The 15,606-nt window shown below is 35.3% G+C and overlaps 1 protein-coding gene across 2 annotated transcripts in view; it reads right to left on the reverse strand.

Moving 5' to 3' along the window:
- The window catches only part of jag2b (jagged canonical Notch ligand 2b), a 158,445-nt gene extending 145,257 nt beyond the window's left edge, over positions 1-13,188 (reverse strand). Inside the window, exons 1-2 of one of the 2 annotated variants that reach the window (XM_061987176.2) lie at positions 10,191-13,188; positions 6,210-6,524 (exon numbers count right to left, since the gene is read on the reverse strand). In XM_061987176.2, the coding sequence (XP_061843160.2) occupies positions 6,210-6,524; positions 10,191-10,259 (384 nt within the window). In that variant the 5' untranslated portion in view covers positions 10,260-13,188. The remainder of the gene's footprint in view (positions 1-6,209; positions 6,525-10,190) is intronic. The other variant, XM_072916273.1, reaches the window with a different exon arrangement.
- Between the last annotated feature and the right edge of the window lie 2,418 nt (positions 13,189-15,606).

Below are 15,606 nucleotides of genomic sequence, written 5' to 3' on the forward strand. Positions count from 1 at the left end.
CTTTTACTTTTGAAATGCTTATACTATTGCAGAATATTAAGATTTGCACTGGGTGCTTACTTTTATATTTGCACATTAAAAAGCAAATAAGCTACTTTTAATTTTGTTAAATGTTAAAAGTTTTAAATGTTTACATTGTTACAGAATATTTTGTCATGTTGTTGTCAATGTTGACTGAGTGGCCATCCTTTTTTTTTTTGTAAATAAAAGCCATGCCTTTTGAAAAAACTGTCCTACATTTATTTTTTCATCTTCGTTTTAAATTTAAAAAAAAATCGGTAAAAGGAAAAATAATCTATAGATGAATCGAAAAAAATAATCTATAGATTAACCGATTAATCGAAAAAAATAATCTATAGATTAATCGATAGAAAAATAATCGTTAGCTGCAGCCTTAGAGTGCACGTTCCAATGCTGTGAACTTAAGACAGTAGTTTTGCTGTTGTCGTTTCAATGCAGTTAAACGATAACAAAGCTAACAAAACGACAACTCAACGACATAAACTTTTTAGTAATAAGAAGAACTGTTCAGTTGGTCGACATACTGTAGAGAGATTGTTGATGGGGCGTGTTGATTAATCAGTATCAACTGATTTTCATAAAAAATGATGTGCTTGACATTGCCGATTAATGCCTTTTAATGTCGATCACAAACTCCGATGCCCTCTGGCTGACAATTTATTTTTAGTGTCGCGGCTGACAGGCGGCTAGCAGCTAATTATGTGTCTCCATACACAGTGTGGAGATGCTCCCCTATGCTAATAAGAAAACTACATCGCTTAATATCATTATTACCTGAGGACGAGACTAAACATGTTACACAACGTGTAAAAGCAAGCCACAAGCAGGCTTGCTCATAGCTAAGCTAACTGCTAAGTTAGCTTGAAACAACACCAAGAAATACTGTAAGTGCGTGGTTAAATTTTAGGTTTGTTGCAGCAGAAAGTGAGCGGATATTAACGGGAAACGAATAAGTAGATTAATAAGAGTTACAAAGACGGTAATATAACAACTATTGGTGTGTCAGTCAGTCAGTACACAACACCGTAAGTCATGGGTGTCAAACTCATTTTAGATAGGGGGCCACATGGGAGAAAAATCTACTCCCAAGCGGGTTCGACTGGTAAAATCACGGCACGATAACTTAAAAATAAAGACAACTTCAGATTGTTTTCTTTGTTTAAAAATAGAACAAGCACATTCTGAAAATGTACAAATCATAATGTTGGTTTTTTTTTACACTTACATGTTGCGGTTAGTAATGTATTTGTCGTTATTTATAATTTTCTGAATAAATTATGTGATGATGTTCATGAGTCAACTCATTGGTGTTCATTTTCAATCTATCAAGACAAAAAAATTATATCAAAATGATATTACAGGATGTTATTTATGTAGTTTGCTCATTTTCCTTGCCTGATGTACGAACATCATGTGGTTTATTTTGTACATATGTAGCATCATCTACAAAGATACAAATAATTGCTGTTGCTACAACTAATGATTAATTTGATAGTCAATTAGTCAACGATTATCTTAACGATTAGTCGACTCGTCGGAAAATAAAGCATAAACATATTTAATGGCTCCAAATGCAACTTAAGTTATTTTAGGCATGTGCTTACGAACAACAGAGATGAGTAATTCACTTATAAATATTTATTTTTACTGTAACGGTGCTGCTCATTCAGCTGCTACAAAAATTGTAATGATTATTAAAATGTTTCAATTAAAAAGAAAGTGCTAAAAATTTCAATTAACCTTGTTTATGTATTTAAAAAACAGTTAAAATAGCAGCAATGAAAACAAAAGAACAAAACACAAAATCTTACTTTCAGTAAAAGAAAAGCATTTAGTGATGTTTAATAGCTACAAACTGGTATATTGACGATTGATCAACACTTGGCAGTTTTAGCACAAATGTGTAGAATTATATATTTGATTGTTATTGTGCCCTTATTTTTAATGGCATTGTAAATTGACGCTTCTTTAAAATGTACTTGAATTGATGTAGACAATGTTTAGCGGGATGACTTTGGCTAAAATGATAGTTAAATCCATTTTTCTTACACTTGTTAACTAGCTAGCAAGACACAAGCTAACACTCTTACGAGGCCGAGTCCGTATCCTCCCTCCAGACGTCCGACATCATGCCTCTGCTTTGAATATCATATATTAGTGATTCCCAGAGCCCAAAACAAGTCTGCGGGCTATAGAGCGTTTTCTATTCGGGCTCCAGAACTCTGGAATGCCCTCCCGGTAACAGTTAGAGATGCTACCTCAGTAGAAGCATTTAAGTCCCATCTTAAAACTCATTTGTATACTCTAGCCCAGGCCTGGGCAATTATTTTGACTCGGGGGGCCAAATTTAGAGAAAAACATGTGTCTGGGGGCCGGTATATCTATTTTTAGGAACACTAATACAAAACCTCACAATAATGTCTGATTGAATGCTAAAAACGTTATGATAGACCGCCTTAAGAAACGTAATGGAATTTTAAATTTTTCTATGAACGATAAAACAATGAATATTGACAACATATGAACGTCACACCCCCTTTCGATCGACATATTTTACAATCAAGTGAAACGCAACAAAATGCAACAAACAGTGAAATATGAACGCGATAGGTACAAAATAAACCCACCGACAATCTGATATACTGAATCTGATATTTGCTGAATTTCCCCAAGGGAGCAATAAAGTACTTTCTATTCTATTCTATACATCACTAAGCTTTAGAACTTTGTCGTGAAAATCTCCTTCCGCGTCTGTGGAAACGCTTCCCTCCCACACTGTTTGGTGCCTCGTCTGAGCTGCTGTGATGTAGATTACCATAGTAACGAGTTAGATGACCATGGTAACTAATTAGATGACCATAGTAACTAATTAGATGACCATAGTAACTAATTAGATGACCATAGTAACTAATTAGATGGCCATAATAACTAATTAGATTACCATAGTAACTAGTAAATCATCCATAAGCGCATATTCCAAGCATTGAAATACTTTGTATAGTTGAAGACTTACGGTCATTAGAAAACATCACTGCACATCATAATGGCAGCTACACTTTACATCTTAAAGATCTAAAAAAATTATTTGGGAATGTCCGGCGGGCCAGATTGAAAAGCTCAACGGGCCGCATGTGGCCCCCGGGCCTTAATTTGCCCAGGTCTGCTCTAGCCTTTAAATAGACCTCCCTTTTAGACCAGTTGATCTGCCGTTTCTTTTCTTTTCTGCTTCGGTGGCAATGGATGAAGTGCTGGCTGTCCAGAGTCGGGACCTGGGGTGGACCGCTCGCCTGTGCATCGGTTGGGGACGTCTCTGCGCTGCTGACCTGTCTCCGCTCGGGGTGGTACCCTGCGGGCCCCACTATGGACTGGACTCTCACTATTATGTTAGATCCACTATGGACTGGACTTTCACAATATTATGCTAGATCCACTCGACGTCCATTGCACCGGTCGCCCTAGGGGGTGGGGGTCCCCCACATCTGCGGTCCTCTCCAAGGTTTATCATTGTCATCCCACTGGGTTGAGTTTTTCCTTGCCCTGATGTGGGATCTGAACTGAGGATGTCGTCGTGGCTTGTGCAGCCCTTTGAAACACTTGTGATTTATGGCTATATAAATAAACATTGATTGATTGATATCGTATCGTAGATGTACTGCCATAAAAACAAGGTCCGCTTTGCCAAGAGCCAGGTATTTATGTTTTTAACAATAATAAGAGGAAATGTTCTCACACTTTACATTTTTACATGCAAGTAGCGCTTCCGCCTGGAAAAACACGAGTGATGACGTCACGACTATTGTCGACAAATATAATAGTCGGCGACAAATCTTATTGTCGACTAATGGTTTCACCCCTCCTTACAGTAATAACACTTCTTGGGGAGCTACAAAAACACCATCAACTATACACTACTGCCATCTAACATCTTGGACTTGCAACTTAATGTCATACAAATGAGACCCAATAATGATAATAAAACAAGATATAATATGGATATGGACAGCAGTTTTTATAATAAGCTAATTTTTAAATGTTGCAAATCATAATACCGTATTTTTCCGACTATAAGTCGCTCCGGAGTATAAGTCGCACCGGCCGAAAATGCACAATAAAGAAGGAAAAAAACATATATAAGTCGCACTGGAGTATAAGTCGCATTTTTTGGGGAAATTTATTTGATAAAACCCAACACCAAGAATAGACATTTGAAAGGCAATTTAAAAGAAATAAAGAATAGTGAACAACAGGCTGAATAAGTGTACGTTATATGAGGCATAAATAACCAACTGAGAACGTGCCTGGTATGTTAACATAACATATTATGGTAAGAGTCATTCAAATAACTATAACATATAGAACATGCTATACGTTTACCAAACAATCTGTCACTCCTAATCGCTAAATCCCATGAAATCTTATACGTCTAGTCTCTTACGTGAATGAGATAAATAATATTATTTGATATTTTACGGTAATGTGTTAATAATTTCACACATAAGTCGCTCCTGAGTATAAGTCGCACCCCCGGCCAAACTATGAAAAAAACTGTGACTTATAGTCCGAAAAATATGGTAGTATCGACTAGATACGCTCTTGTACTTAGTATCATTACAGTGGATGTTAGGTGTAGATCCACCGATGGCGTTATTCAGGTACGGCGTCATTAGCGGTTCTCTGTCTACACTCTGTGTCTGCTTGTAAATACTCTGTGATTGTGCACTGCGGAACATGCTCTTCTACTCGTAAACCAGCAATGTCATGACATGACGACGGGGGTGTGGGGGGGCGTACAGTACCAAGTGTGATTCATTAGTATTGCGGTACTATACTAATACCGGTACACCGTAAAACCCTAATGTCGACTAATAGTTGCACCCCTCCTTACAGTAATAACACTTCTTGGAGCGCAACAAAAACACCATCAACTATACACTACAGCCATCTAACATCTTGGACTTGCAACTGTAATTTCAACTTAATGTCATACAAATGAGACTAAATAATGATAATAAAACAAGATATAATATGGATATGCACAGAAGTTTGTTATTATCAGCTCATTTTTAAATGTGGCAATAAAAAATTCATCCATCCATCCATTTCCTACCGCTTGTCCCTTTTTGGGGTCGCGGGGGGTGCTGGAGCCTATCTCAGTTGCATTTGGGCGGAAGGCGGGGTACACCCTGGACAAGTCGCCACCTCATCGCAGGCAATAAAAAATTAGATTTGCTATCTTTGAGTACCGACCGGTATAGATTTTCAGGTACTCAAATGTGAACGGTACCCATCCCTATGGTCGATACTACAGTGGTTAAATCGATATATTTTTTGTCAAAATACTTTTGTTATTGTTTATAAACTCAGGAAATAAGTAGGTTAATAATAATTTGCAGAAAATAAGAAGTGGAAATGGCACAATATGTTTTATGCATGAATTAGGAGCCTTTTTTACTTGTTTCAAAATGGTTCGATTATCATTTATAGGCCAAACATCAAATTCGCTGTATAGATTGTAGGCCATAGCGCCCATCCCTAATTGCAATCTATATTTTTCCACAAAAAATATTCAGGTTTAATACAGTAGCAAGGACAATTAGCACACCGAATTCCCCCGCCTAAATGATCAAGTGTGACCCTGTCACAGTAGGACTAGCCTAATAGCCTTGGAGGGACCACCTGGCACCCACAGCAGGGGAGGAGCTCCAAACTAAGGCCCACTCACGACATACTATCAATCCCGGCTTTAAAAATAGAAGACAGCACATCCCATAGTGCACTTCTTTTTTTGAAAGCGTACCAACTAAAACTGTTAGCTGCCACAAGCAAGAACATCGACACGGATCCACTTCAGGAGTCTCTGCTTATTAAAGCCTGTCCCCGGGTCTAATTAGCCTTTGGCAGGTGCTTAGTGGCGCACTGGAACAAAGCCAGCGCTCATATCAGGGCCAGTTTTTTTCTTTTTTTTCCTCCAGGTGACATTACACCGCAACTGCAACCGGATCCTTGAAGGACCCGTTGAGCAAAGCTGCCACTTCAGTGTGTAAATACGGCAGCAAGACTTCAGAAAATGACAACTTTCAACCCCCAGGCAGAGGGCACATGTTCGAACTATGAAACATGTAATGATACATACTTGCGGCACACTCAAACAGGAAGTGGACAAAACGGCAACAAATTCAATCACTTACCGGCCATGCGAACTGGAAGGGGATCACAATCTTGCCGGCCTCGTCGATTTTATTCTTTGCGTTCTGAAAATTCAACATATTTCCACCGAGAACTTGCGTGGCTCCCGCGCCGAATGTGCAGGGCCCCCCGGTGGCGATGTCCCCCTGGTACTCCTTGAGGCACACCTTGAAGTAGGTGTCGCACTCGTCCTCCACGCAGCGCAGGTCTTCCCGGGAGCTCCTGGAGCCGTCGCAGCACTCGCCGCCGGCCAGCTCGCCGTTCACGTTCTCCACGGAGATCAGCTGCAGCTCGAAATAGCCCGTTGACTGGGACGCCTGGAGAAATGAGCAAAAAAAAAATTAGATTAAGTGCTGTTTTTGCAAACATAATCACACCCAAAGTTAGCTGGGATTGGCTCCAGCTTAACCGGGACACAGTATAGAAAACACGTGGCTTGTGGTTTGCATGTCTGATAACAGGAAAAAAATTTTTTTCTTTTTTCACCAAGTTCCACCTCAGAAAACTTGGCTCTCCAAGCACCACCATATTGACCAAACACAGTAGCGTTGTAGGTAGAGATGGCCGATAAATGCGTTAAAATGTAATATCGGAAATTATCGGTATCGTTTTTTTTATTATCAGGATCGTTTTTTGTTTTTTGTTTTTTTTTATTTTAGTTTTTTTATTAAATCAACATAAACAACACAAGATACACATACAATTAGTGCACCAATCCAAAAAACATTCCTCCCCCATTTACACTCATTCACACAAAAGGATTGTTTCTTTCTGTTATTAATATTGTGGTTCCTACATTATATATCAATATATATCAATACAGTCTGCAAGGGATACAGTCCGTAAGCACACATGATTGTGCGTGCTGCTGGTCCACTAATAGTACTAACCTTTAACAGTTAATTTGACAAATTTTCATTAATTACTAGTTTCTATGTAATTGTTTTTATATTGTTTTACTTTCTTTTTTATTCAACAAAATGTTTTTAATTTATTTATCTTATTTTATTTTATTATTATTTTTCAAAAGTACCTTATCTTCACCATACCTGGTTGTCCAAATTAGGCATAATAATGTGTTGATTCCACAACTGTTTATATCGGTTGATATCGGTATCGGTAATTAAAGAGTTGGACAATATCGGAATATCGGATATCGGCAAAAAGCCATTATCGGACATCCCTAGTTGTAGGCCCAAGTATTCATTAAAAAAACAAGGCAAGATTTATCTAACAAGTATAATTAATATTTTTGGCCACTATAACATTAAACACAGTTTGAACATGTCATTACAATATTGAATTATGTGGTTTTTTTTGGCATACCACTAGATGGGTACCACTACTAGAACCCATACCACAGTTTAAAATGTATTTGAATAGTAATATTTGCATATACTCTACTAGGGCTGCAACAACTAATCGATTAAATCGATTATAAAAATAGTTGGCGATTAATTTAGTCATCGATTCGCTGGATCTATGCTATGCGCATGCGCAGAGGCAATTTTTATTTTTATTTTTTTATTTTTTTATAAACTGCAACATTTAAAAACAGCTGAGAGACAATAATCAAAATAAGTATGGTGCCAGTATGCTTTTTCAATAAAATACTGTAAAGGATAGAAATGTCGTTTGTCTCTTTTATCCGATTATTAATCGATTAATCGAAGTAATAATCGACAGATTAATCGATTATCAAATTAATCGTTAGTTGCAGCCCTATACTCTACATTCAATACGATTCCACGCGAGCAATGTATTAAAAAACAATATATTTAAATGATCATAATTTGTGCATGCAAGCCTTATCTAATATTACATAATTTGGATTGTAATGTTTGCATATGACTACAATCCAAGGTAAAAATATCCAGGGGTTCTTGTTCGAGACCACTAAAATATCAAACTTATGAGTCTCTCAGGTCCTTAGAAATGCACTGAAGCTTCCGGAATAATAATAACATAAATAACAATAAATGTAATTCCGATAGGGTCTTTGCACCGCTTGTTCGAACCCCAATTTACAGAATTATGCAAAATGTAAGCATGCAGGGCGTACCAAGTTTTAAGGTCAGAGCATTATTTTTATTTATTTTATATTCACATACAATTTCAATTAGACTTGCATGGAAAATTGATTAAAAAAATAATTTTACAGTACTACTATATTTACTGTATAATAGTTTGTACCAACCCGTCAACGGAATAGCTGTATGTAAAATTCACTAAAGATATTCAATATCTTATCCCAATTTTAATTTATTTCATAATTGCACATGCATTCAATTGAGAATTTCATGAACAACTTAAGAAAAACGGGAAATATTTTTACTGTATCAATACATCTGTATCATAATAGTTTGCGCTAACTTCGTCTGATTATTTTATGCAAATGATCATATGAGCATACAAATTCAATGCACGAGCTGTATGGGAAATTCACAAAGATATAAAATATGAAGAATATGTTTTAATTTACGGTATTATATATTTGCATATACATTCAATCAGAATTGCATGAAAAATTCAAGAAGAATGTGGAATATTTTTACTGTATCAACATATTTATATCACAATAGTTTGTGCTAACTCGTCTGTTTTACGCAAATTGTCGTACTAGCATACAAATTCGCTAAAGATCTGAAATAGTTCATATCATAATGTGTTAAACATTTTACACATTTAATAGTGGAACATAAATTAAATCAGAAGTGCATGAAAAATTCAACAAAAATATATGAAATTTTTTTACTCTAACGATATATTTGATACTTTATGCTAAGTCGTCGGCTATAATCAAATTGCCATATTAGCATAATTAGCATGTTCATCCATATTCAACGCGAAAGCTGCATGACCTTTTCCCTAAAAGATGTGAAATATTGTATGTACTCATGTGTTCAAATATATTTTGTATTAATTTATCTTTTATCCAAATTGTCGTATTTGCATAACAATTCAACCTAAGAGTTATATGGGAAATTCACGAAATATCTGAATTATTTCATACTGTATCCTCACAAAGCATTAAAACATTTTGTTCATTTCATATTCACATATGAATTCAATCAGAAGGGGCATGAAAAATTATACAAAAAATATGAAATCGGTGTATTTTTTTATCATAGTTTATGCCAAGTCATATTAGCATACAATGAGCTTTGACTAAAGATATTAAATACTTTATGTACTCATGTGTTAAAATAGTAAATTAAAAGTTGTATTCACATTTAACCAGGATTCATCCACATATTAAAATATTTTTCTTAATTACGCTAATTAATTTCAGATGAACACAATACGCACGCAATAGACCCGATTTTATTCTTTTGCTTTTAACACTACGTGAGTTGTGTGGTCCTCTGTGTTTTTAAATTTGTATTTCTATTTATTGTTTTAATTGGTTTTACCCCTTTAAAATCGTTTTTAATCATATTTATTTTTACATTGTTTTTATTTATTTTGTTTTTATTCAGTCATTGGTGGAGCTAAAGATAGTATTTGAATCTTGTTTTTAATATTTTTTTGCAGCACTTTGGGAAACATTTTTGTTGTTTAAATGTGCTATATAAATAAAGTGGATTGGATTGGTGCATTTCCTGCCATATGCATCCTCCATGATGATGCACGGCATGATGGGTATTTTCAAAATAAAGTGTCGCATCATGACTGGAGCACGTGAGCACGCAGGTTGGTGCAAATTGAGCACCAAAAAAAAAAAACAGGCAACTAAATCACTAATTAAAAGACGGATAGTGCTGAACAATCCCCGTCAAGGTGGCGTGATCACATGCTCCACTAATGACGTCTGCGTAATTGAATTATCGATTAATGGGATGGCGAGGATACAAGAACAAAAAAATAAAAAAAATGAAATAGAAACGTTGACGCGTTTATTCTACACGATGATAAATTAAAAAAAAAAAAAAAGATTAAAAAAAAAAAAAAAAAAAAATGAATGAAGGAGTGAGAGGTCTTACCTTGGCCCATAACGTCAAGAGCAGGCACACTGTTAGGAAGCGATGTCTAATCCTGGTGCGAGTCCACATGCCTCCGATTAATTAGAGTCCCATAGGAGGGAGGCGGGATGGCGGTGGTGGCTGGCAACCGACGAGCACACACTAAACAGCCGCAGAGCCGGCGAACGTCAGCCTCCTTCACATGCAACACAACAATAACAACACACACACACAAACACACACACACTAATAAATCACACGCGGTGTCTCTCGGCGGCCACCGTAAAGCTCCCAGCCAGGTGCACTCGCATGGCGGCGCGCTGGTGATGGTCCACGCACAACATTCAACACACGAGTGGGTTTGGTGTGGGAACCCTCCGTCACTCTCGTCTCTCCACGCACGCACGCAGCGTCTGACTGACTGACTGCTTGGTTTGTTGGTTGGTTGGTTGGCCGCCTGCCTCACGTCGCCTCTCTCCCAGCCCACGAGCCCCAGGAGAGGACGTCGCCCGTGATTGACAGCTGCATCAGCCAGCGGGCACTCGGCCCCGCGGTGGGCTGACAGCCAATAGGATTAAGGGGCGGGCGCAGTCGTCACCCAACCAACAGCAGCCTTCCCCACCATGCACCTTCTTCTTCTACAGGGGGAACTTCTTTTTTGGAAGGCTTCCTACAAAGAAAATGGAATAATGACACATTTGAAGCATTAATGATGCCATACTCCAAAGTAGCTCAATTTATGCTCAGCTTTGGCTTTTGACACCTCTCAATTTGCATAATAACAACAATTTTAAGGCAATTTGTTTTTAATGGTGGTTTATTGTCATGATATTAATAAGTGAAAATGAGTGGTATTTGGAAAAAATGTTTAGATGGTCATGCTATTTTTCCTTTTTTTTTTTGTGATGAAAGGTAATGTGTTTTTAATTATTCATCAAGTCGAGCTATTTTCTTGAATTTTTTTTTTTAATTTAATGTTTATTTTCATAATAATTATGAAGGAAAATTAGTTATATATGTAAATTATTTTTTAGGTATTTAGGATTTTTTCTTTTGATGAATACAACTTACTGACAAAGAAAAGCCATTGTAATAATTCGGTCATGTGTTTTTTTTTAATTTTTTATTTATCAGATCCAATATTTTCATGTTGATTAGTATTTTCAATGGAGGTTTATTTTCATACTAATAATGAAGGAAATGTATTCATAGCATGCACCTTCTTCTTCTACAGGGGGAACTTCTTTTTTGGAAGGCTTCCTACAAAGAAAATGGAATAATGACACATTTGAAGCATTAATGATGCCATACTCCAAAGTAGCTCAATTTATGCTCAGCTTTGGCTTTTGACACCTCTCAATTTGCATAATAACAACAATTTTAAGGCATTTTGTTTTTAATGGTGGTTTATTGTCATGATATTAATAAGTGAATATGAGTGGTATTTGGAAAAAAAATTTAGATGGTCATGTTATTTTTCCTTTTTTTTTTGTGATGAAAGGCAATGTATTTTTATTTTTTTATTTTTTTTATTTTAAACAAGATAAAAAACACAAGATACACTTACCATTAGTGCATCAACCCAAAAAAAACCTCCCTCCCCCATCCACACTCATTTACACAAAAGGGGCTGTCTCTTTCTGTTATTAAAAACTTCTGGTTCCTACAATATAGAATAATATAGTCTGCAAAGGATACAGTCCTTAAAGCACACATGATTGTGTGTGCTGCTGGTCCACTAACATTTTCATTAATTACAATTTTTTATGTAATTGTTTTTATATTGTTTTACTTTCTTTTTTATTCAAGAAAAAAAAATTTTTATTTATTTATTTATCTTATTTTATTTTATTTTAAAAATAAATAAATAAATAAAGGACCTTATCTTCACCAGACCGGGTTGTCAATGAAATCCGATTGTTCAAAAGGGTTCTTAAAACCAGGTTCAGTTCAGTTTATGTCCAGATCGGGCTAATCAACACACACCTTCACCCATGTACACTGAAAACCAGGGTAACACAACAGGTTGCATACAATCCACAAACAAAAATACATTTTCAAATTAAGCACCCATGTGTTTTTAATTATTCATCAAGTCGAGCTATTTTCTTGATTTTTTTATTTTATTTAATGTTTATTTTCATAATAATTATGTAGGAAAATTAGTTATATATGTAAATTATTTTTTTTAGGTATTTAGGATTTTTTCTTTTGATGAATTCAACTTACTGACAAAGAAAAGCCATTGTAATAATTTGGTCATGTGTTTTTTTTTTTTTGTTTTTTTTTCCAGATCCAATATTTTATCATGCACCTTCTTCTTCTACAGGGGGAACTTCTTTTTTGGAAGGCTTCCTACAAAGAAAATGGAATAATGACACATTTGAAGCATTAATGATGCCATACTCCAAAGTAGCTCAATTTATGCTCAGCTTTGGCTTTTGACACACTTTTTGACACCTCTCAATTTGCATAATGGCAACATTTTTAAGGTGATTTGTTTTTAATGGTGGTTTATTGTCAAGTGAAAATTAGTTGTATTTGGACATTTTTTTTTTGATGTTCATGTTATTTTTCCTTTTTTTGTGTGTGATGACAGGCAATGTGTTTTTAATTATTCATCACATCCAGCTATTTTCTTGAATTGTTTTATTTATTTTATTGTCATAATGATAATGAAGGAAAATTACCGGTAGTTATATATGTAAATTATTTTTTTTAGATGTTTTTGATTTTTTTTTTTATCAGATCCAATATTTTCATGTTGTTAGTACTTTCAGGGCAGCACGGTGGAAGAGGGGTTAGTGCATCTGCCTCACAATACGAAGGTCCTAAGTAGTCTTGGGTTCAATCCCGGGCTCGGGATCTTTCTGTGTGGAGTTTGCATGTCCTCCCCGTGACTGCGTGGGTTCCCTCCGGGTACTCCGGCTTCCTCCCACTTCCAAAGACATGCACCTGGGGATAAGTTGATTGGCAACACTAAATTGGCCCTAGTGTGCGAATGTGAGTGTGAATGTTGTCTGTCTATCTGTGTTGGCCCTGCGATGAGGTGGCGACTTGTCCAGGGTGTACCCCGCCTTCCGCCCGATTGTAGCTGAGATAGGCTCCAGCGCCCCCCGCGACCCCAAAGGGAATAAGCGGTAGAAAATGGATGGATGGATAGTACTTTCAGTGGAGGTTTATTTTCATACTAATAATGAAGGAAATGTATTCATAGTTGGACTTTTTTTTTCTTCTTGTGATAAATACAACTTACTGAAAAAGAAAAGCTAATATAAGTTATTGTGTTTTTGATTATTTTTCACATCCAACTACATTTTCATGTTGATTTTTTCATTGACGTTATATTAATGAATGAAAATAAGTTATTTTTCTTTTCTAATGATGTAAAATATTGTGTTTTTTATTATTTCACACAAGCAACTATTTACTTGACTATTTTTGTATTATTTCCCACATCCAACTATTTTCTTGAATATGTTTTAATGAAAGTTTATTTTCATAATAATATAGAAGGAAATGTGTTATATTTGGACAATTTATTTTAAATTTGTATTGTTTTTGTTTTATTTTCCTTGTGATTAATACCACTTACTGACAAAGAAACACCCTTGTAATAATTAAGATAATGTCCATACATCCATCCATTTTCTACCGCTTATTCCCTTCGGGGTCGCGGGGGGCGCTGGAGTCCATCTCAGCTACAATCGGGCGGAAGGCGGGGTACACCCTGGACAAGTCGCCACCTCGTATTTTTGGTTATTTATCAGATACAACTATATTTTCATCTTATTTATCTTAATGGGGATTTATTTTCATATTAATAATAAATGAAAATGATAGGTTGATTGGCAACACTAAATTGGCCCTAGTGTGTGAATGTGAGTGTGAATGTTGTCTGCACCCCCCGCGCCCCCGAAGGGAATAAGCGGTAGAAAATGGATGGATGGATGGAGTTATATTTGGACCTTCTTTTTTTTTTTTTTTTTTTAGATTTTAGTGTTTTTGTTTTTTCTTGTAATCAATACTGTACAACTTACTAACTAATAAAATCATTATAGGCTATGTGTTATTGCTTATTCAACACATCCAACTATTATAAGGCATATATATATTTTTTCTTTTAATGGAAGTTTATTTTCATAACAATAATGAATAAAAAGTAGTTATAGTTGGACATTTTTGTTTAGACGTTCATGTTATTTTCCTTCTCTTGTGATGAATATAATTAAGGTCATGGGTTTTTGTTTATCCATCACATCCAACTACATTTTCTGTAGTTTCATTTTTTCCAATGGCGGTTCTCATGAAATTAATGAATAAAAATTAGTTATATTTGGACACATTTTTTTTTAGATTGACATGCTATTTTTCTTTTCCTGTGATAAATGCAATTGATTGACAAGGAACAATCATTATCATAATTAAGGTAATGTAACATTTTAATCTTGCTTTTTTTAATGGAGGTTTATTTTCATAACAATTAATGCAAATTAGGAGTATTTTGGCGTTTTACATTTATTTTCATGTTGTTTTCCTTGTCTTGTGATAAATACAAAATAATTGACAGAAAAAAATGATTTTAGTAATGAATGGAATGTTTTTATTTGCAATGTTTCATACATTTTTTTGAATATGTATACACACACACATATGCATATATACATATACATATATATATATATATATATATATATATATATACACACATATATACATATATTCGTATATATACATATGTATATATATATACATATATATATTTACACATACACACAATAATATTGTTTTTCCTTTTAAAAAAAGATTATTTTTAAAGTAATAGCAGAAATAGTTAAAAAGCAGTACTATTTAGAAGGTGGGTATTTATGCATGTCTAAATCCAAATTAGGTATAACAATTTTTTTGTTGTTTTTTCTTTTTTTTACCTTGTTTACAACCCTTTTTGTCACTTAGGAAGCTTGTGATGAAAGAGCCCTCTTCTCAAAGCCTCCATCCTGCACTGCAGCAGATTAGAGCGCCCTCTACTGTTTGCAGAAAACCCCTGTTAAAGCACACAATGAGATGAAAGGTTTTAAACACATTTAAATCACTCCTGTTCACTTTTTTTATTCAAATTTTGTCACTCAGCACAGTGGCAGCTATCAGATTTTTTTAATTGTTTTTTTCAAATAAGCAACACAATGCAGCAACAAGTGCACACAACAAGCAGTGTTTACATGGAGAGTATACTGTGACTATGCAGACAAAAGTCTTTATTTAGGACATTTGCTTCACCTGACAGGTGAGCTGATACATGTTGACAGATGGGAACTCAGCACTCGAGGGATTTTGCATGGTTTCACTCTCACATATAGACTAAATAAAATATTATGTATATCTTATTAAAGAGAGGTTCATTTCCCGGTTCCCTGCTTTGACTGGAACTCACACTGTC

Source organism: Nerophis lumbriciformis, linkage group LG26, assembly GCF_033978685.3.
Source record: "Nerophis lumbriciformis linkage group LG26, RoL_Nlum_v2.1, whole genome shotgun sequence".
Classification (NCBI taxonomy): Eukaryota; Metazoa; Chordata; class Actinopteri; order Syngnathiformes; family Syngnathidae; genus Nerophis; species Nerophis lumbriciformis.